Source organism: Calonectris borealis, chromosome 6 (genome assembly GCF_964195595.1).
Source record: "Calonectris borealis chromosome 6, bCalBor7.hap1.2, whole genome shotgun sequence".
NCBI classification, from domain to species: Eukaryota; Metazoa; Chordata; class Aves; order Procellariiformes; family Procellariidae; genus Calonectris; species Calonectris borealis.
In genome coordinates, this window is record NC_134317.1 from 11,988,890 (window position 1) to 12,011,368 (window position 22,479).

The 22,479-nt window shown below is 40.7% G+C and overlaps 1 protein-coding gene across 1 annotated transcript in view; it reads right to left on the reverse strand.

The window, feature by feature from the left end:
- KALRN (kalirin RhoGEF kinase) overlaps positions 1 to 22,479 on the reverse strand; it is a 524,417-nt gene that overhangs the window by 279,386 nt on the left and 222,552 nt on the right. Inside the window, exon 6 of the mRNA XM_075152844.1 lies at positions 9,115 to 9,237. Within this exon, the coding sequence (XP_075008945.1) occupies positions 9,115 to 9,237 (123 nt within the window). The remainder of the gene's footprint in view (positions 1 to 9,114; positions 9,238 to 22,479) is intronic.

The window sequence follows — 22,479 nt, forward strand, 5'->3', positions numbered from 1 at the left end:
CTTGCAGATTTCTGGTATGTCATTTGACATAAACACTTTTCCTTTCTCTTTCCTCCTCATCAGAGGAAAGGAACATCCCGGAATTTTAGATGTTTGGCTAATGTTGACTTGCTACTTTCTTGTCTCACTAAAGTGTTTCAAAGGGGCGTTAGGAATTTCAGAGAGTAGAATCAGTAAGACCCTTATGCACAAGGACAGACACAGCCCTGATGATTTTAACAGTATTACTCATGGGCAAATAATAAATCAGAGATGGAAGTGTTTGTTGGAGCAGGATCTCATCATAGTGAGTGGGAGCACAATGTGAAAAGGTATCCGCCAATCCAAACATGAAACACAACAGAGCACTGCCAAGGCAGGCACGGGTCCCAAAACTAAGTTGTGAAGCAGGGCAAAGTATGTCTGCAAAGTGGGTGGGATAACTACAAAGTACAGTCATCCTACCTGTAGGTGCTAAAGGAAAGAAGGATGGGGCCACAGCACTTACAGCCACTCTGCTCTCCCTGGTAGAACCATGACTGTGACAGCTGTCACATAAGCAACACAGATCTAAAGCAATACCCAGCCTCCAGTTTTGATTTTTCCCCCTTATCACATAGCCTTTTCTTAAAAATTGGATTAGGCTCAAAATAGTCAGATTAATTTTAAAGAATTTTTTTTTTTCTTTGGTACAATTAGAGAAACCAATCAAAATTGTTCTGGAGTTTAAAGTACACTAAAAAAAAGATATTATGATTTGGAATTTTGACGACAGCCGCAGTCAAACACTTCTTTGTGTCCCTCTAGGTTAGAAACTGGAATTTAGACTAAATATTTAAGCCTTTCTCCCAGAAAATCTTCATGACTGAGCCTCCGCCAAGATCATTTTGCAACATTTCAGGTCAGCTCTTCTGGTGGAAAGTAGTGTAGCATCACTACAGTTGCTAAAGCTTGGATGAGTTCGCCAAATGAAGACATGGAACTTCGCTGTGTTTGAAGGAAAAGAAAAGTTGCTGAAGAAGTTGTGATTTTATGTAAAACATAGTTGCTTTCATCTTGTTTTTATTTTTTTTTTTCCCTGCAGAATCATCTCAGCCATTGCAATGCAATGAGCATGGAGGAAAACAACTGTGAATTCCTTGGTTCCCTATAGCTACAGTATGTAGATGTATTAACTAGTAGAAGGGTAAAGGTGAGATTAGTTGAAATGCAGCAGATATTCTTAGAGTCTGTTTTTTAAGTTAGGGAGATTTATATATTGTTATGGCTGTTTGTTATATTTTTATAAAGAGATGAGGATTTTTATGTATGAAATTTCACTTTCCTAGATGAGAATTTTTCACGGAAGAGTACCAACCTGTCCTGTGGCCAACCCACTAACTCCATAGCTTTTCCAGCAGGAAGCAAGGAGCAGTCTGGGAGTCACCTGCTCACACCTCTGTTCTTAGTGCACCAAGTGGAACTGGCTCAGGAAACAGAGACTCCTGAGCTTCCCCTGTTGCGTTGAGTAATAAATGGATTCAAGTGTAATATCATATGTGATGTGTTCTTCTGTATAGCTCCAACAGGTAGTGCAGTGGGGATACCTCCTACCTCCAGACACATGCACTCTTTACCTCTGCTTTATCTGTCTCACCTGTGGGAAGCAGAGACATTGAAGTGGGGCTTGAACATGTAAGACTTGTCCAAGGTCTCACAGAAAAACAAGACAGAGCAAAGACTTGGCTAAAGATCTGGAACTCGGGATACCACATCCTACCAGACATAACACATTTTGTAATCTCAGGACCTTTACACGGTGTCACTATTATTGGGAAAGATGGGATCTCTGGGAAAAACTGGGAAAGATGGGATCGCTGTTGCGGATTGAGGTAAAATGCAATATGGCTTCAACACACTCCAGAATTTAGTTCCAGGAGAAAAACATTTAATTGACCACAATCCACAAAATGCAAGACATTTCTTTTCCACCTTGGAGGAGAATAAAATTGTAAGCCATTTTTTTCATCTTTATCTGCCAATGTGTAATGTTCTGAGTAAAATGGAACAAAAACTTATGCTGCCAAGATTCAACTGTTGACATTTCACAAAGTTAAACCTTCCTTTCCCTCTGGTTTGTTCACCTCTAAAAACTGAATGACCTGAGATTTTTCTATATCACTATTATATAGATCTTTTTATCCTAATAGGAAATAAATTAAATACAGCAACTAATATCTGTGACTTCATTTTTCCTTTAGGCTGGAAAATCCACTACTAGCAGGTTCATAGAGAGTCTCACTTTAAATACAACCTAAGGCCTCATCATTTTTTCCAAAACTGAGAAGTGTCCCCAAAGATACTGCAAGGGATTACTGATTTATGGGTATATAGGACTACAATAGATCAAACAATGAGAAAACGGTATATTAACGTCTAGAAGCAAGAGTAAAAGCACTTCAGTTGACATTCTGTTGTTGTGACACTAGGATACACCCAAGTTTTGGCTAATATATATCCTTTATCATTGAAAAACCTTTATTTTACATGTATTTGCAGACTGTCCAAAAGCACTCCCCATGTTAGAGTTAATTTTTCATTGACTTTATTTCAACTTTGAAACTTTAGTCAAAAAAGGGGATTTTTTGCCTTCTAAAAATCACTTGACTGGCAAACAAAAAAAAACGTTTCCCACATGTACCTCAGCATCATGATATGGAAGAGTTTCTTTTACAGTTTAGGAAAGCCTTGTGCAATGCCTTGCAAGTGCACATACCCCTCTTTGTCCACCAATTCTTAGTCCATTTCTGTCACCTAAATAAGGCCTGGATTCTGGTCATCAATGTCTATAACATGGCTGTTCCTTCCAGTGTAAGCAATCACTGCTAAGGTCCCTAACACTTGGTAGGATAACAGCCCTCAGTCTCAGCAATAAGCACCGACAGTAGTGGAGTTTCAATTGTGGAATGATCTCCCACAGGGAAATACACTAATTCAGCCCTGATCATCTAGTGGGCATGCTGGGAGACCTTCCCTCTTAATTAAACCCTCCAACTCTAGCTGGAACAATACTTTCTTCTAATCCACATATAAAAAGAATACCTTACACTCACAAAAGAAAAATGAGCAGTGAGAAGCATTAAATCTGCAAGGAACTTGGCTGTGTTCATCTCATTTCCTAGAGAACTAGTTGAGATATTATGATGGCAAGCAGTGAAGGTGGGCTGCAAGAGAAGGATTTTGCAGATTAATTGAAGGTGAAATTTGATTGTTGAAGACTTCTTTAAAATAAAATAAAAAAAAACCCAGCTTGCACTGTTACTGTAAGTTTAGAGACCATCTGTGAAATGAACCTAACACATAAATCCAAAGCAGAATGTTTCAGTGACAAAATAAACTCATGAGATATCTTTAAGACCTTTAAGTTTCTATAACAAGGCCAATTATATGTAGCTTGTTGCAGAATAATATTGGATGGCATTTTAGCTCAGCCTACATACAGAAAAATACCGTTCATTTAAGATAAATGTTGAGAATTTTCAACAGACATCATTAGCCTTTACACGATAATTGTAACGTGTTTGAAATATATTGCGACTTTCTTAGGACAACATGCATCTCCATCTAGTGTCAGACAGCTAACGCCCTGACAGCAGGATAGGCAGCAATGCCAGCACTGAACATTGCCATTTTTATGCATGTCCCAGAGAAAGTGATAACTCACTCTTTAAGGAGGTTAACAGATCCAGGCATAAAAAAGTCCTGGCAAAGGAAATACGAATAACTTCAGTCAGAACAAATGGCACGTATACTACATATCCAAGTGCCGAGCTACAACCAGTATGCTTTGTGTCATATTGAAACACTGTTTTTTTTCTCTAGTGAATTTACTAGATTATTGAGATTACTCACAAAATGTTGGAGCTAAATATTCATCTTCGTGAACAGTATTATTGCTTCAGTATAAACATTATACAGCTGTGATAAAGACTAACATAATTTATTTTGAAACTGAAGTGAAAACAAGCACTGCCTTGAATCACAGAAAAATATATCTATGGTCCTTATTTGAAAGAAAAATACCACACTACAGTTTATTACCTCAAATACATGACTTCTCCACATCCCCCATTGTTCATTTGAAAGGAAGAATTATTATTGTAAAAAACAGAGTAACAAATTGTTTTTCCAAGAAGGAGCTTTGGTCACAGCATGCCTAGAGAGATGTATAGGAAGAGCATGCGACAAAAGGCATGACCCAATAAACATTTGGGGAGTGTATTTTCTAGAAGAACTGAAGAGAATGTTATTAGTTATGCCAGGCTTAAAGGACACTAGGCATAGTGTAAAGAAAAAAAAAAAATCAAAACAAAACACCTCAGAGATCCAAGATCTGATCCAACTTCCACTGAAGTTTGTAGGGTTTTTCCCTGCAAAACATAGCCATCCTCAGCTACACTGTCCTCCTCCATATCTTCTCTCAATACTGATTTTAATGTATTGACAAAACAAAACAAACCCCCAAAGCCATAAACAACCCCAAGCCCCACAACCAATGAGTGTTTCAAGTTTTTATTATTTTGTTACTCAGATTCATGACAGCTGAACTATTCTCAATCCAACAGTTGCTGAGACTAATACATTGCATAAAAAAAGATCTAGGTAAATTATAAAGTAAGTTTCTAGCAAAATCACAATTATAAAGCAAATTTGCAGAGAAAAAGTTTATAGTGTGATCTAGTTCACCCTCAAGACTCAGAAACCAAAAGATTTCTATAAAAAAAATGCAGCACCATTTAACTGGCTTTGAAAAGTTATTCTTCTTGAACCAATCTCCGTGTTTTGAGCCCGAAGCATGGTAGCTAAATATTTGAGTTTTGTAATTGAAGCTTGAAGGTTCATCAGATATGAATCTGATATGAATGATATGAATTTTTAAATTTATTAAAACTCACCAGAGTCTTAAATTTTCAGACTTGGGTGGGTCACAATACTCTACCTGGGATTTCAAACAGATCTGAGGGTAATAACCTCCCTGTACTCTGGTAAAGAAACAGGAAAGGATTCCTGTCATTTTCTTTTTGCAGCCAAAGGTATTACATGAAGAGATTGAGGAATACTGGATTATAAACACAAATGAGTACATACCTAATAGTAAATTCACCAGAGCTACAGTTTTCTCTCTAACACCTTCTGCATTATGTTACTTAATCCTAATCCTTAACTTCACAAATATTTATCAGTGGGTAACTTAATGCAAGAAGATTCTTGATGTGCAAAAGTAATTTATGTATATAAATATTGTAGGAGCAGAGCCTTTGGCAACAGACTGCAAGCCAAAGACCGCTGCTTCCTTTGAAAGCGTATAGCACCTAGAACAGTGACCTAAACCTCCTACTCTTACTGCAGTATAAATATTATCAAGTAATGTGCACTAGCCATTTTCCAACAGTCTCCAACAGAAATCAAATAGTAGCATGAACAACTGAACTAAGATGTTGCCATAAAAATAAGACAGCTGAATGAAGGCAGTTGTGCAGTAGCAATCGCATGATTATGTATTTCTAACATCACTGACTAATTTTCTTAGAGAAACTATATTGGATAAAAAAACCCCAAAAACCACATAATCAGACTGTGCATCAGAAAACCTGGCACAACATACAGACCTCCTATATCTTGCCTCAAGAAGCTACAGTGAGCTGTGGTGGTTCTTTCCCGCTAGTTTCTCTGTTATCAGCAAGACTCTCCTTCACTCTCCTTCCTTTCACTCATGAAACAGACCTGATCCATATTTCTAGCCCCACTTCTCCAGCAACCAAAGGATGGCTCAGATTTCTGTGTAGGCTTGGGGTATGTAATGTCCTATGACTATGTTCAGAGTCATCACCCAACTTTCTCTGGTTTTGCTTCGTTCAAGTAAGTCAATCTGTCCTGAGTCCGTTGCTGACCATCACTGGCTCTTGCCTTCAGCAAATGCGGGGGCTTCATCCTTACTGCAGAGTGTCTTCACATAGGCTTGCACAGAGTTCTTGTGTGTGCCAAGAGACAAAACTACCATCAACCACAGGAGCTGGGCTGTGGTCAGGAAAGGGTCATTTTAGTTTCAATCTCCTCTTGCTCTTCCTGCACGCTTTATCACAAATGGAGCGACTACTATGCAGCCCAACACCCTTACGCAGCAAGCTGGTATCTCCTGCATGCTAACACCCTCATATTCATAATACTGACTTTTGGGGACACCAGGAGCCACTCCATGTTTCTTTAGCAAAGAACCTGCTCCGTCTAAAAAAAGAGCATCACTGCTGACAGCAGCACTATACTGACATAAGAACAGCAGCTCCAGGTTAGTTCAAGTAGCCTGCAGCTTAAGGTTGTTACCCTTTTCCCACTAGTTTCCAAATGTCCTTTCAGCTTGATATACCCCCACGTCTGCTATTCCGAAAATAGTATGCTCAGCCCTCTTCAAGACAGCAGCCCTGTTTAATTCCACAAGCCAACCTCACCAGGCTGTAAAACTCACCTCATTTGCCAGCCTGTGCAACCCTGGCATTGAAATCCCCTCTAGAAAGGCCATTGTGCGGACACATAACCCAAATACAGGTCTTTCAGCAATATGGAAAGTCTTGAGAAACCTATTTGATCATGAGGAATTTCAAGCACTGAGTAAAACTCTGATATTTCTGATAAATACCATGAAGGCCTCATTTAGATTTAAAAAAAAAAAAAAAAGAAAAAAAAAGAAAAGTGTAGTCCTGAGTTGCATCTGTATCCTGAAATATTTCTATAGTCTTTTTTATCCCGACTTTGCCATACCGTCAATAACAATACCACAACTCCTTATGTATCCTCTGTTCAACAACTGAAATCTGTTGAAGAATTTTTTTAAAAGTTCCTACTGAGAGAGCATATCACAAGAATTTTTTAAAATAGAAATCTAAGTTGAATGATCTGTGCCTGTTTGCTGTATGAATTGATGTTGATTCAAAACCAAAAGGAAAACATCACTCCATCATCAGAGGGAATTCTAGGTCTAAAATTCAACTAAAGCTAAAAGAAAAGTAGCATATGGAAAATGACATAGAGGTGTACTGCTCTCTTTGAGTTATATACCTATAAGGAGGATTATCTGAGAACATATATATGTTTGGCATATTTGTTATATTGTGGGGTTCCTCCACAGAGTCATATATTTCAGTCCAATTAATTAGAGCAAAATTGAGTGCCATCTCTCACTGTACGTATAGGTTGAAAGTTAAAGGTGCCCAGTATTCATGCCCTTCCACATAGATGTCTATGCTGAAGAGATGGTGGAGACAATCTTCTTTGTAGATTGATTCATGCTGACTGTATGGACTATACATGTGTGTGAGTTATACTGGAGACAGTGCAAAATGGGAGGTGCATCATCTGTCGCACTCTTTCCCCTCAGCCGAAAAGGTCTCTCTCCTGGGCAGCTCTATTAGACAGGAGTTTGGCAGCACTGAGATGGCACAGCTGCAAGCCACAGCGCAGCGAGAGGTCCCTGCCCCCAGAAGTTCCCCCAAGATCTTTGCAAATGTCTCCCTTCCTTGCATTCCTCATTCCCAAAAGTTCACTTGGGGACAGACGGAAGAATGGAGAAAAATAATTTTTCTTCCATTAGGTGGCACCCTTCCTGGCACCCGTTAATTTTCTGCTAACAACAATTATCTCTTTCCAAGTTTAGCTCCCAGTTATTTTAAGAAAATAGTACCAGACAGTACCACAAAAGGATAAAGCGAGGTTCTCCAGCTTGACTCTTTTAATGGTATTTTCTGAAGAATTATGACTGACTTTGCATCTTTCATAATTCAAATGACTTTTAATGCACTAACCTCCAGAACACATTTATTTGTTAGGATTCTGTGAGCAGCAGTGTTATATGGAGGCTGTGCTATCCTGTATTTTGCTAAATGGCATTGTGATGGCAAGCTTAACAATCAGGTGTCTAGAGCCTGTTTTTCAGTGCTCCTTTCAATTATAATCACAATAAATACATTAATAGACATTATAAGCATTTTTCATCTTCCACTGTTATGCAATGCCCTAGTGAGGCACAGTGCTTTAGTGAGGAATAACTAGGTAGGTGGAAATGGCGGGTGGAATTTAGGTCACAGAAGTTAATTACCTAATCTGGAATTTGGCCAGGATACTAGGGTTAACAGCTGTAATATGAAAGCAGTGTGTGGTCTGTAACAACCTCGGGTAGTCGGGACCTCTTTTTCACTTTTCAGACAGGTGCTCTCAAATACCTTACCCTTTGGTGGCATAGCAGGGTGTGGCTCTCTAGTGACTTACACCAACTTAAACATCAACCACCACCTCCGAGGTCTCAGCCCCAGTGCAACTGTAGTCTGACCGTGCACAGCATGAAGAGGTACACCTGTAGGAATTGGTTTACTCGGGGCAAGCTTTTGTGTAGTTGACAGAGAGCATTCAGAGAGGGCTCATCTCTGCATTGTGCAATTGCAGCAGGGAGTATGCACCCATTTTTCTAACCCAGTGCAACAATCAAAACATCAATACATTCTGTCCTCATTTCTGTACTGAAAGCAGCACAAATACCTTGAGCCTGGAAAGAATAAGAAAGTGAGCAAAGCACTTATAAATGTATAATGATGCTTTTTTTTGTTGTTTGGGTTTTTTTTTTAAATCTAAGGTAAATTGAGTTGCGTTCAAAAAGTCTGACCAATTAACTACTGAAAAAGCCAAAATCCCACTGTGGCCACAACTGACAGCTTGATTAGTAGCTCTTTTTCAAGGTTTTGGAAAGTACCTTGGCAGGGTGTGGGGGAAAGGCATAAATTATTAAGGTGCCACCTACAGCTCATTAATATCCAGTCAAAGAAATGTCAAAAACTTTAAAAAATATTGTATTTGCTCTCCAAAACGTAAACAAACTCCACAGGACTGTGCTGGTTTTAAGTCAAGGAAATAATCATATATCAGTGTCTGGGTGGACAGAGCAACACTCTGCTTCCCAGAAAGAGGGCTGCTGCCACAGCCCAGCCTGACCTTCCTTACTTCACCTCTCACAGGTCCACAGTGCTCTCTGAACTAGAGGTGGCCTCACGCGCCGGCCCTTTCCTCACTCACGCGCACAGACCCGCTGTTCACAGCGTGCCCTCAACTCACCATGGAATTCATGGCAAAGTGATTGTGCTGTGTCTGTAGGTCAAGGGCATGTTGGTAGCTCACGCCGATCTCCGTGTGACTCTGCAGGAACAATTCTTTGTTGTGGCTGATCCAGTCAAACATCTAGAAGTATTCACACAGGACAGAGGGGAAAAAAATAAAAAGTGTTAGACAGTAATGAAAAAAATAAGAGACAGTGCAAAATATAAAAATCCACAGTTCTGAGACAGATGTATATGCAACACAGACAAAAAACCTCATCTATGTTCCTCATCACAATAAGCTGTGGTCGAGCAAAGGAAGCATTTAAGTTATCACCGTATTTCGTTATTAACAGAACGATGGGTCAGGAAACAATTCATGAAGCATGTTCCTCAGTAAGCTGATCCCATAGCCTTTTTCTATAAGTAATGGGAATTTCATATATAGAAAGATGGCAGCAGAGGGGCCTAAAATCAGGGGTTGCTTCACTGACTGAAGATCTAGCAGTTCATAAAGTACCCTTAATCCAGAAATGGACCAAAAATTCCATAAATATTATTGATGGGATTTTCTCGCCCCCCCTTCTTTTTCGTCTATACATAAAGTTTCCAAATGTTACATCCAAATAGCCAGTTGACTTCCTACACTTATATTTCCTAGATCTTTCCAATTCCAAAGCCAGAACCCAGTCTATCTTCCACTTATTATTTTTGGGATGAAGAGAGAAAAAGAAAAAAAAAGTATTTTATTAATATCTATAAAGAGTACACATTTCAACCTCTCCCACTTCCACAGGTATTTCCAAGCAAAATGGATAGTTCAGTACTTTAGACACAGATAGAAAGATATTGAATAAAGCTGATGAAACTCATTCCTTATTTTGTAGCACGTTAATATGACACTTCAATCTGCAGCACGTTCATTCATTATAAGCTGTCACAAGTCAGCTAGGAGATAGTGTGTTTATGTTTTGGCTTGTTCTGTGTTATGTTAGAAACTAAATGCATTCAGAGTGAGAACCTTTCATTCTTTACTCCTTTCTGCAGCTCTGCAGGCATTACAATCTCAGATTTCTTCTTTTCTGCAAACATTTTTGTTACAGAATCCCTTCAAACCATGTTCCCTCATCTCCACCCCAGCAAGCTGGGAATGGGGGGAACTGTCCATTAATAAGGAGTCTTTCATAATAAAAAAAACAACTTATTAATTCATTATAAGGAAAGAAAAACTAATTATAGAGGCAGTGGAGGTCAGGTCAATACAGACTCTGGTGTTAAAGAAAGTGTTTTAGGGTGAAAAGGCAAGTGATACAGCTTCTAAGCAACCACCTTACAGTCAAAGGATCAGTCCAGATCTTTGTTATAAGATTTATGTGTCCTCCAGTCAAGAGGTGTTTTGCTCTTTAGTACTGAATAACAATTTTTGACCTGTGACAGCTGAAGAACACTCAGAGCCCACTGCTCAGGCACTGTATGTTGCTGTAGTTTCTCGGGGTCAGTTATCCGTTCCCTGGAGAGATGGTGCTCCTAAGAGTAGAGAAAAGGCCCTGTACGGGTCACCTAAGATTCCCACAATAAACTCAGCATTTCATGCTGAGCACTCGATTTGGCATGGGAGTGCATTGCTTTATGCAGGGGATTTACAGAAATAATATTGAATATCCCTGTCATCAAAATGCAAATAAACGTTCCAAGTGCTCCAATGCCATCAGACACACTACACTGACCTGGTCACAAAAATCTGTCACATATGCCTGACTTCTTAATCTTTTATTTATGAAAATACAATCGCAACTACAGAGCCTATACTAGCTTGTATTTTGTGTTGATGAATAGTCTGAAAGGCCAAATTTGGTTCAAGTTACAATGATGGAAGTCCAAAGTAATATTGACACAGTTACTTTCTCATTTGCACCCATGGAGCTGATCAAAATCAGGCCTATCACCATTTTTTCAGAAAGTATAAATAACGAGATTTTTGTAAGGATGAGGCCAGGGGTTTCAAACATTACGGCCAATTAAGCTGAATGAAACAACCTACTACAACCTGAAGAGACACCTCAAGCTCTCTCATTGGATTCCTTTTTCTCACTTTATTAAGGTTTAATAAGCAACATAAGCACAAAATAATTTGCCACACTTGTGGGCTTAAAGAAAAAAAAAAAAAGCCATAAAGCCAATAAAGAAAGAAAAATTCCATAACAGCAAAGTTCATGTCCCAACAACAAGCTTTTACATCTCCGCTGAGAAACCAACACAGATCTATTGTAAGTAGATATATGTTTGATGTGAACTTTTTTTAATGTTTTAAACAATCTAAAGACATTCAGGGAGAAGAAAATTGGCAGCAATCCACTGAAAATAAACAGTAAATCTAATATTTTATGCTCAGCAAAACCAAATCAGGATCTTTTTAAGACAAGTAATTTAAACTAGTAATCTATTATTCTGTGGATAGGGAGCATTTCCTCCATCTAATCTATACACATATTATTGGATGAGAATCTAGGTTAAGTTAAACCATGCTTCTGCCTTTTAAAAAACAATAATAAACTATCAAGAAAAAAAATATAAAAAATGATTAATCTTTTTGTCTTGTTTAATCAAATGAAATACACTATAGCAGTTGAAAGGATGACCTTCAGGAATTTTGCGCAACACCGAGGAACAGACCTCAATGAGATCTGTACCACCTTCCAAAACAGTATGTTTTTTTAAACTTCTATTCATGGACAATAGCAGATTTTGGAAGACACTCAATTCCAATTTAGACTTTGAATCTTTCTATTATGTTCTTCATAAAAAATGACTTTGGTTTCAGCTGGCCTATGCCTGTAGCAAATTATCCCCCATCAATATGGTCTGGAGTCTCTCCCCAACTCAAGTCTCACTTGAAAGCCCAGAGAATGAAGAGTTTTGAGTTTCATGTGGTTTGGAGCAGGGAGAAAATAAAGCAAGATGCCTAGGAATGAGTGCAGAGAAAAAAGATGCAGATTCACTATGGTCTAAAGTAGGGTTAATGATGCACTTTGCTCTGTAAAAACTTTCAATGCTCTTGGCTCTTAATGAATAATAAGCAGAATTTACAATCACTCTTGCTTTACACAGCAACCAGGGCTTTGCAAGACTGCAGACATGTCTGCCTTATGCAATGCATTACTGTATCTGAGCTACCCAAACAAGTTGCAGATGAATTGCAACCTCTGCGTGGCACAGTCCAGTGCTGTGTGGAAATACTAACTTGACCCTCCAAACAGCACAGCCTGGGCACAGTACTGCTTGGATTTGTCTACATTGCTTTTGTTTCCAGGGCTGGTTCATTCAGACACTTCTCAAGCATTTCTGCTTAATGCTTACTTCACTGTAGACATTTTACCAAGTACCCAGAAGATAGTATTGGGTTTTCTTTATTGCACAGATCCGGCATCATGGAAAACTTTGTACTTTCACCCTCCTTCTCAAGGATGCATGGAAATGATAAGTATCATACAGTCCCACAGATAACAAGATTTGCTTAACAATCATGGGATTTAAATAAATAAATACATAAAAATGGGGTCTTATTTGCTTTTGAGATTTAATGGATTGTGTTTTCAAAATTTTCTCTTCCACCACAAAGTCTACAAATGGACTTAAACAATTTTCTCATAATAATATGACTGGAAGTTGAGGCTCTGAAAATACCAGATGTTGGGTGACTCGTGATGATGCTGTGAGAGTTTGCAATGTGTGGCCAGGAGGTTTCAATATGAAGGTCTGTCAACATTGTCTGGCCTGTCCCATATTACTAGCAATATTTCCTGAAAGCTTTCAAGTTAAAGTTGTTTTCCACATGAGAAACACTGATGCTTCCTGTGTTCCTGAAGTGAGTGTGCTGCCTAGTTTGCTTAATTAAAGCACACCATTAAGGATGTGAGCATGGCAATGACCCAACAATTGCTATTTTACTCAACCCTGTGAGGACTGCCCTGGTTTCAAGGGGCTAACTTGGGCTCCTGGAAAAATGTTCAACATCCTTTGATAAGTTGGTTTCCCTGTCAAAGGAATGAGTTTTTAATACAGTAAATGGCAGAGTCTGGAGAATGTGCCCTGTGAGATCAGCTTAAACCAGATACAGTGTCTCAGCTAACTGAGATTTTCCATGTCATAGCAACATTGCTATACAGAACTGTATCAATGGATCTCATCCCATTCATGAAAAAGACTGCCCTAACAAACCTAGCCTAGTGATCGTCATAAAATTAATGGATCTTTAATTATTCCTTTGACTTACAGAATTCTTAGTTGGAGTCGTGCTGACTGCCAGTGAGTTAATTCTTCTCTTAAGTCTGCTAATCATTCTGGCAGTCATGAGTTCACACTAAACTGGAGCACAGAATAAGTAAGATTGGACATTATATCACTTAAAACAAGTGAACCAACTGTCCTCAGTCTCTCCCAGACTGGCAATTCTCCACATTGCTGTAGATAATCTGGAGACCAATTAAGTAGTTAAGAGTTTTCCAGTGACTGAGTAGCTGGGGGGAGGGGTTAAGCATACTTAAAACAGAAGATAAACTTTCAATGTGATTATCTCTTGTAGTTCCTGTTTCTAACAATACATAAAGGAAAGTGAATGCATATGCTGAAGAACGTTAAGTGCTACATTTAATTAAGAAAATTGGTCTCTTATGAGAGAGTCAAAAGAACTAAGAGTGATCCAAAGGGTCTCAGCCCAACGCTTTGCTAAAGCATCTACCCTAACTGTCATTAATGATCATACATGTGCCAGTAATTATTACACATGTGGTCTTGAGGCCACTTCACTTGAGAGTTAGGGTATCAGTCCAGCATTAATCGTGCTGGCAACAATGAGTTCTTAACCTCATGTTTTGTCATCATAGTTGATGAGTTACTAGAAAATCCAGGTTAAGTGTTAGACCAAACAGCAGGTCTCAAGCTGGTCATGAATAAGTCCTACTGAGGAAGAATGCATCTCCATGCTTTTCCCTGGATTTGTAACATCTGGCAGGCTAGTGAGTACAGCTGTTTCGGAACACAGAAGAAACACACGGATATGGAACAGCATGTCTGCAGACTGTGTGCAGTCTAGCACTACCTCAGATAAAATGAGATTTATAACATCACTTCAAATAATAACCTCTGCTCTCTGACTTTTGTCAGAGCTTGCTGAGGAGCACTAGCACTGGATTCTGAAACAGTGGTGCAGAGCACCGCAGGATGATGTTCCCATCAGACAGCTGGCAGCACACCCTATGCCAAGTGGTACTGATGGGAGGATTACAGCCCTCATGGTTTTGGCAGCAAGTGAACTGAATATATTTATTAATGAAATTGTTTATACACGCTAATAAATCCAAATCCATCTAACACTATACTAGGGCTGGAATTAATTATGAACCTGCTTGTAGCAAATCATCTTCTCTGCAAGTTCTAAGCCATAAATATCAGACTCATACTGGTAAGTAAGGGCAGAATGATAACCATTATAACCACACCATCTTGAAGAACAATATAGGATACATATCAAGAAAATGGTCCCAAAGGGACATTCAAGTCAAGTCCAATCACTGCTTTTGGCAGCTAACCACAGTATAAAATTTCCTTTCGTAAAGGGATGAAGCTCCACCTGAAAACTAGTTAAGTGCCTCCTCCTATGAGAAGCAGTTCCAGAAACTTCCTGCTCCTGTTACTGAACTCTTCATATACTCTCTGACCTACATCAGACTCGTGCCCGGTTTATACACATTTGCTCTTAGGTCAACACCGTCCTTTAAGTTAAAAAAGTTCTCCTCCCAGATGTTTAACCTTTTCCAGCGTGGACAGGGAGGGTTCATTGCCTCTCCTGCTGTTTGTTTTACTACAGCCTAGCCCTTTTATGTCTTCGTAAGACACACAGCCTCTCTCTGCACTTGTTCTAGTTCATGGTTATCTTTCTATCCAAGCTGAGGTCCCAACAGGACTTTGTAGAATGTTGATTTTTTTGCTGGAAATACTCCAGCTGACATCATCTAGCATCACCTGTGCAGTGCTTCTGGCATCAACTTCAGAAAACAAGATACAAAAATGGGAGAGCAACAGCTACTGAATCAACATCAGTACCTTCTGCATTACCCCACTATCTTTTCTCTTGGTAGCCTCCTGCATAAATATTGACAAAGACCAGTAGTGTTTACTGGTTTTGCTCTGACAAGCACAACTCGGGTTATGTTCCAAATAAGAAGAGCAAATTCAAAAACACTTAGAAAAAATATGAGAAAGGGTTTTGTACTAAACTCCAGTCAGTCTCACATGTAATGCACCAGGCATGGATGTATTCTCCCACTACGCCCCCATATGCTGCTAACAAAGAGAAAAAAAAAAAAGTTAATCTAGAAGATTGTCTTGCCTGTAGTTGAGTAGAGGGCAGATGACTAATTATATGCCAGATGAAATCCCTATTAGACCAGTGGTTTTCAATCTTTTCCAATTTGTGGGCCCCATAAAATTTTTCAAGGGAAGTGCTATAGCAAATTAAAGTCTATGGACAATAAATCTGTTTTATCGAATATCTTTACCAACTACAAAGGAACTTAATATCCATGATCCACAGGTTGGAAAATGCTGGAGATACGCACACATTGCTTACTGAAGACAGGTCCATGTAAGAGTCCATGTGCATTTTGGATTTTCAAAACTATCCAGCCAGTGTTAAATTGACTAATCTACAACAGCAAATGGAAAGTTCCACTCTGAGGGCATCTACAGCTAAGAAAGTTCATTTTCATATGTTTCCACAATATAAACAAAATAACAACACACGTAGAACAGTAACTGCCAGACTCACTCTCCTGAGGATTGCTAAGTTTCCAACTACAAGGTCTATTCCTATCTCATTAAGTGAGTTGAAGTATTCACAACAATTCAATTAAAGATAAATCAAGCCATATTACTTACATCTCTTGCAATTGCATTTAGCCAGTATTTGAACAAAAAGAATACCACACAACAGATCTGTGGTACAGTTTATACTAATATATGAGGGCCTGATCCTGGAAAGATTTGCATGTGAGCTACCTTTATAAAAGGCAATCAATCAAGAAAGTCCCCTAGTGCTTCCAGTCAAGAGTCATAACTACAGTTTAATTGGAACCAGCCATACCTAGGTCACCTGTACATCTGGAAAAGGCCAACACCTCCACAAAGGAGCACATGAGAAGAGCCAACAGGCTAAAGAATCAGGATATTTACCTGGAATACGGAAAAATCCCTCTGCTCAAGCCTCTGAGCTAAATTCAGCAGAACAGAGGGCTGATGCTGGCTGTCCAAGCTAGCTGCTCCCTAAGGAACTCTGAGGAGCCAGGAACAAAAACCCTGCAGGCAAGGCAGGGGCCTCATTTGCCAGAGCCTGTCCCACAGCCTCTGAGCGCTGATAGCAGCCAGGTTTAATCAAGAGATCATCAGGAAAGTTGTGGTGACAAGACAAGTCCAAGCTTAAGCTAGGAAGTCAATCAGCAGGTCAGGATCAGGTCCAGTGAGGGTAACCAGGCTCAGACACAGCCCCACGAATGCAGCACAGGTCCACAGGGACAAGACATGCCACAAAACCAGCCGATGGCTCAGCAGGCCCCACGGCCAGGCAGGGCAGGGCTGTGGCAAAGCTGGAGGCTGATATCGCTCAGCTGAGCTGCAATGGGGCTCCTGGCCCATGGGTGGGCTTGGGGAGGCCCCAGGTGAGGCTGGTCAGGGCCTTTAACACCCAGCAGAGCCCACAGGGCCCTGACACTGGGCTGATTACGTGAAGGGTCACTAGGAAAATGGCTGTTCTCAGTCAGGAGTGTACTGGCCCCAGAATAAATTTTGGACTTAAAGAAACTTTGATAGCACATTTCATTTTTTTCATGAATCAACAAATTTGATGAAAACTGCTTCAGCAGAAAAAAATCCCAATCTGCTGTAATTCCTATTGCCGCTCTATAAATACAGCCTTAATTAAATCAAAGTACTTGTAGGTTTAAAATAGAACTGAGCGTACATCTAAATGCTTTGCTAAGCCAAGGCCTAAATACAAAGTTGTGTTTGTTTTTGTGTTTCTCTCTTGTTTACAGACAGTGACGGACAAGCGGATACTTCTGCCAGCTCTTTCCCTTTCACATGTGTTCAGCGCAGTCCACAGCCAGGGTAAGTTGGTGTCGTTCCAATGAGGCCAATTTACACCAGCTGAAGGTTCAGACCCACAGCTGTATTTGTGTAACCTCAATACTGCATGAACACAGTTTTTCCATTATAAATATCTGTGTATATGATTCATAAAATACAGTAAGTTTAAGCTACAGCACATTAAATTATTCCAGACAATGGGCCCAACTGTCAACCCACTAGAAAATTAGCTGGATGTGTGACGTGACAAATAGCTTTGTATTAATATCAGAGCACCATTTCCAACGTACTCACACTGAATATTTCTACTAAATGCCAGAGTAAGAGTTCTGTGGTTTTTTCCTGACAGATATCAAGCCACAGCCATGCACAAAGTAAGGCATGTGATTCCTATAATGCTGAATAGAGAAGCAATAATTTTGTTGTTGAAGGTGGGAGAAAATTACAGATACTGAACACATAAATATGAGTAATGATATCTGGGTGTATTTTATGCATCCATGTGTTTGCTTCGCTTTTTTGAAATATTGTACCTTTCCACCGCACTTAGTGACATCAAATACTCAGGCATTCCTGGAAAGGATTTTCTGTTCCTGAAAATGGAAATGGCCTTTCCTGGGCACAGATCATCTACAGTGAACTGCTTGTTGTCTAAGTGCAAATTAATTCATTGGCTGGATAGGAAATTTAATACTAAAAGAGATAAATAGAGAACAGTCTCGTGAATGGAAAAAATTGTAAATTATGAAAGGATCGTCGTGGGTCCCCAGATGAGGGATCTTCCTCTCAGTTTTCAGAATCTGTGAGATATAATTCAATTCAGTTGAAAATGCTGTACGAGTTTGGTGACTTTATTATAGACCATGGTTCTATTCCTGGCTTAATGTGCGATATTCCTGTGACTCCAAATAGCTGCCATTAAAAACAAAACAGCCAGACAGACGTTTACTGTTTTGTATCAGAAGTGTGGCATTTCCCCTACCAAAATCACCTGTGTCTGAGGCCCAGAGATACAGCTGTGGTGTAATCATAGGTTAAAACTCCTAACATGTCATGACGCTTCAGGGCCGGAGCTGGGATCTCTGCACAGATAGAAAGCAAAGGACATCAGCTTCCCGGAGGATTTTAGGGTGTCCAGCACTCCCTACCCCTGTGCCCCAGCTATTTCCCCATCCCATGAATCAACCAGTTCAATGTTTTCCCTTGACACTGGCAAACCTGGCAAGCTGGGAGGGCGGACGGTGTCCCCGCCTGGGGACACCCTCCACAGGTGGCACCGGGCCTCGCCGCCCCCTCGGCAGTGCCCCGGTTTTCCTGGGGCTGCCTTAGGGCCTACCTCAGTGAACAGTCTTGCTGGTAAAAACCTTAACATCCAACTCAACCCTCACAGTGACTTCTGATTCCCCAGGGCTGGAAGGACCGTAAAAGCTAATTTGGCTGGGTGTAAGGGTGCTTGCCCATTCTCCTGTGCAACGATCGTAGTGACAGGTTGTGCAGCGGGGCAGCGGCGCAGCCTGTCAGGAGGCCGTGAACCACCCCGAGCTGGTCCCAGCCGGTTCCTGCCGGCTCTGACACCGAGCAGGGGCCCAGCGGGGAAAACCACCACACGCCAGAGCCCGACCATCGCACCAAAACGTCCGTCAGCCAGACAAGAGCCTGGATACAAGGCGTTAGGGAAAGAAAATGGCGGCTGCTGAGGGCTGGAGACCCTCTGTGGGGTCCCCCATGGCAAAGGGGGCAGGGACACCCCCGAGGGATGGCAGGTGGCCGATGCCAGGGCAGGGACACTAAGGAACAGCAGCAGAAAAATTTTAAGAATCAGAGAATAGCTGCGACAGCAGCAGAAAGAAACTCATGCAAATATTATCCCCAACATCCCCTGCTGCCTGTCACCTCATCAGAAGAATTTTAAAGGACTGGGTATAAACCACAACAAAAATCAGGGAAACGAGTCTGGGGAAGAATAGGGGTTTATGGGCGTGTGTCCTACTTTTTCCTCTCAACACCCAAATCGATATAGAATTTGTGTTGATAGCAATAAATTCTTCAGCTCAAGACTGCAACACCTTTTCAGCACCTGTGTAAGACCTAAGGCATCCAGGATTTCGACGCCAAGTAGCAGAGGGGCCTTGCAATACATGAAGGTTCAAGAAAACATTTCTGAATTAGTTTTCATAACGTGCATGATATGTAAGAAGAAAAGCCAGAGTGACCTGGTTTAAAATGACGCTGATACTCCTGGAAACGATCCACAGGCCATGCTCCTGGTTTCACCTCTTAAACCATCACCAGCTCCTGAGGAGGCAACCTCTCGACTGCACACCCACCCTTATCTGTTCCCTATAAATAGATATGAAGGCTAATTTAAGATATACTTTTAAGACCCCAAGCTCTGCCAAGTGTAGGCCATTTAAAGCATTTCAGCCAGGCCAGGAAGACATTCATTTAGGAATAATCACATAGCTACATCTGAAAGGTGCTGCACAATAAGTCTGTGAACCTCATGCACAGTTTAATTACATTATTTCCTGACAGCTAGGCTTTTATCACCTAACCTTCTTGAGGATCAAAGCAATAAATAAAAAAAGCCACTTTCTTCTCTTTTTCTCTACGTGCGGCCCTCTTTCTTCTCTTTTTCTAGATGTGTGGGCTTCATCGCCCTTTAGAGCATTTGGGTCTTCTTGTCTTCATTAGTGAAAGCAGAACTTCGTGGTTATAATATGCTGTATTCATCCTTAAAAATGAGTTTTAAGTCCGTATTCAGATGCCAAAACACTTTCTCTTGCCATACTGATCAGGGGAGCATTCCTGTGCCTCCCAGCGGTGCCAAGTTGGAGAAGCTGAAACAGCCTCGAAATGCTCCCTATCAAAATTGGCAAGCAAAATAAAGAGGAAATTTGTGCAAATGCAAAAATATTCCATTGGAACATACTGCCTTCAATTATTTTTGGACCCATTCTAATGTTCATGGAGGAAGCAAGAGGAATAGTAACTGTGTATCCAGTGTCGGCAGCAGGAAACTACAAATAGCACAGCACACCATGTTCCAGTTTCAGCAGCGGCGGGCTTCAGAGCTGTTTCCTTACAGTCAGGAGCGGACGGACTGTGAGGCGACTGCTGCCAGAGTCTGGAAACATAAACCAGGAACTACGCCATCACTCGGTTAATGTTCTGCCCTCTTGCACTGAAAGGTCACAAGTGTGTTGGATGATCCAGTGCAAATCAGACAGAAAGTGGCCTCAGACTGCTGTAACTATGCTATAGGGCACACTTAGCATGAAGGAAATGCGCAGCTCTTCCTCATCCCTAGCTGCAGCAGTGGAGTGAGGCATTGTTATTGTTTTTACATTCCCATCAAAAAGATCAGGTTCAATTCCAAGTGCTGTGGAGGCAACATATTTAGCTGCCTGAAAAAAAAAGCAGATTTGGCAGCACAGGCCAGAATGAACTGATAAAGAAAGATGGAGAGCACTGAGACACCCATTTTACACATCAGATCAGGACTCCCACTGCAGGACAGGCTTCCTGTGGTTTTTAATTCCCAATTTTTAGCTTTGAAATTTGCATCCTTTATACTTTCATTTTGCTGCTCCAAAGCCAATCCAGCTCAACAGTAATCCGTTTCAGAGATGATTGCCCTTCCTGATGGACAGCTGTCCACATCTGAAAAATCAGTACCACAAATGCCTCCAGAAGATTCTTATGTGCTTTGCTTGTGGATTCTGAACTCCGATCACGGAATTGTTATGGGAGGAAGTTTGTACCCTTAGAGCTGCCAAACCAGCAACAGACTCATTGCAGCAGAAACAGAAACGTCAATGGTAGGCTCCGAAAGCAGTCCTGCCCCCTCCTCCACAGGGAAAGAAATGATGGTTGCAACAAGGGTAGGTGACATCCACCACTAGAATAACATCTACCAGGAAGAGGATTTCTGATATATATTTATCCAGTTCCCTGTACTGCTCTGCTCAGCAGGCAAGGCAATCCCACACTTCCTCAAACCAGATGGCAAAACTGGGTTTGTAGCTGCTTTCAGTTGTAGGAGCAGCACAAAGCAGTTGGTGCATACTTGTGAATTTGTCCTGTTGTTATTAGATTTGTCCCCAAGCTTTCTACTGGAAAGGCAGAAATGCAAATGTTCACAATGCTATTGGTACATAGGGGAAGACCCCCTGTGGCCTTGACTGATAAATAAGAAAGTAGCAGGATACAAGCTTGACACTGTGAAAAAGCTGCAAGCTCCTTTGGAACATCACTAATAATTAAGACATTTTGATTTTACGGTCCAATTAGCAGAAATGAGCTCTGTTTGTGCTTTGAGGGAAGTTAAAAACTCTATAATAATCTCCTGGTCTTGCAAAAATCTGTTCTTTCCTACAGATACCAAGAACAGGATCTTACTAAGTGTGACCAGCAGTGGTCAAAGTAATGAACAGTTCCCACAGAGCCCCCTGTGATTACTTCCCGCTCCGGCAACTCTTCACTTTAGATTGAGGGCAACAAATTGTGGATGGCGTTAGCAACCTGTCAAAAGCCTACTTCATATTAAACAGAGCAGATGTCAGCTAGCTGCATCTTTAATTCAGAGCTATAGCCTGCAAAGACTGCAAGACCCAGCATGCAGGTTCCTGAACTGAGAACTATAGGCTAACAGGATTCGTCTTCCTGTTAAAGATGAAGCTTTTTGCACGTAATTTATCCTTATAGATGCTGAAGATGATTTACCCCACAGTTCCCCAATAATTCTTTCATGTCCATGACTAGGTGAGGGGGATTGCAGATTTGACACAGTTTAGCTGCCACTCTCGGAGCCTTCCAAAGTGGAGGGTGCTGATCCCACTCTGAAATCTCTTTAGCACAACATCTATGCTCACAGCATCCAAGGAACTGTCAACACACACTCTGTGTACAACCACCCCTTGTTATAACATTTTTTCTGCTTCTAGGCAAAAAAAAAGTCTGAGACCAGGTAAACCCAGTAATTTGGGGAATCCATGGGGCTAAGCCCTGTTTTGCTACCACTGAGCTTCAGAAAAAAAATCAGTAAAGATGCCTCCAGAACATCATACTGTTTATTAAGCTGCATCAGAACACCTCATAGTGGCTTATCCGTGATGGAGAGCACTGATGTGCTTCAAGACAAAGCAGGAGCAGTACTCAGTAGCAAGAGTTCAATTATTTTAAAATGCAAAAAAAAGAAACATGACAGAGAACATATTTGAATAAACACTGAAAATTAATGAAA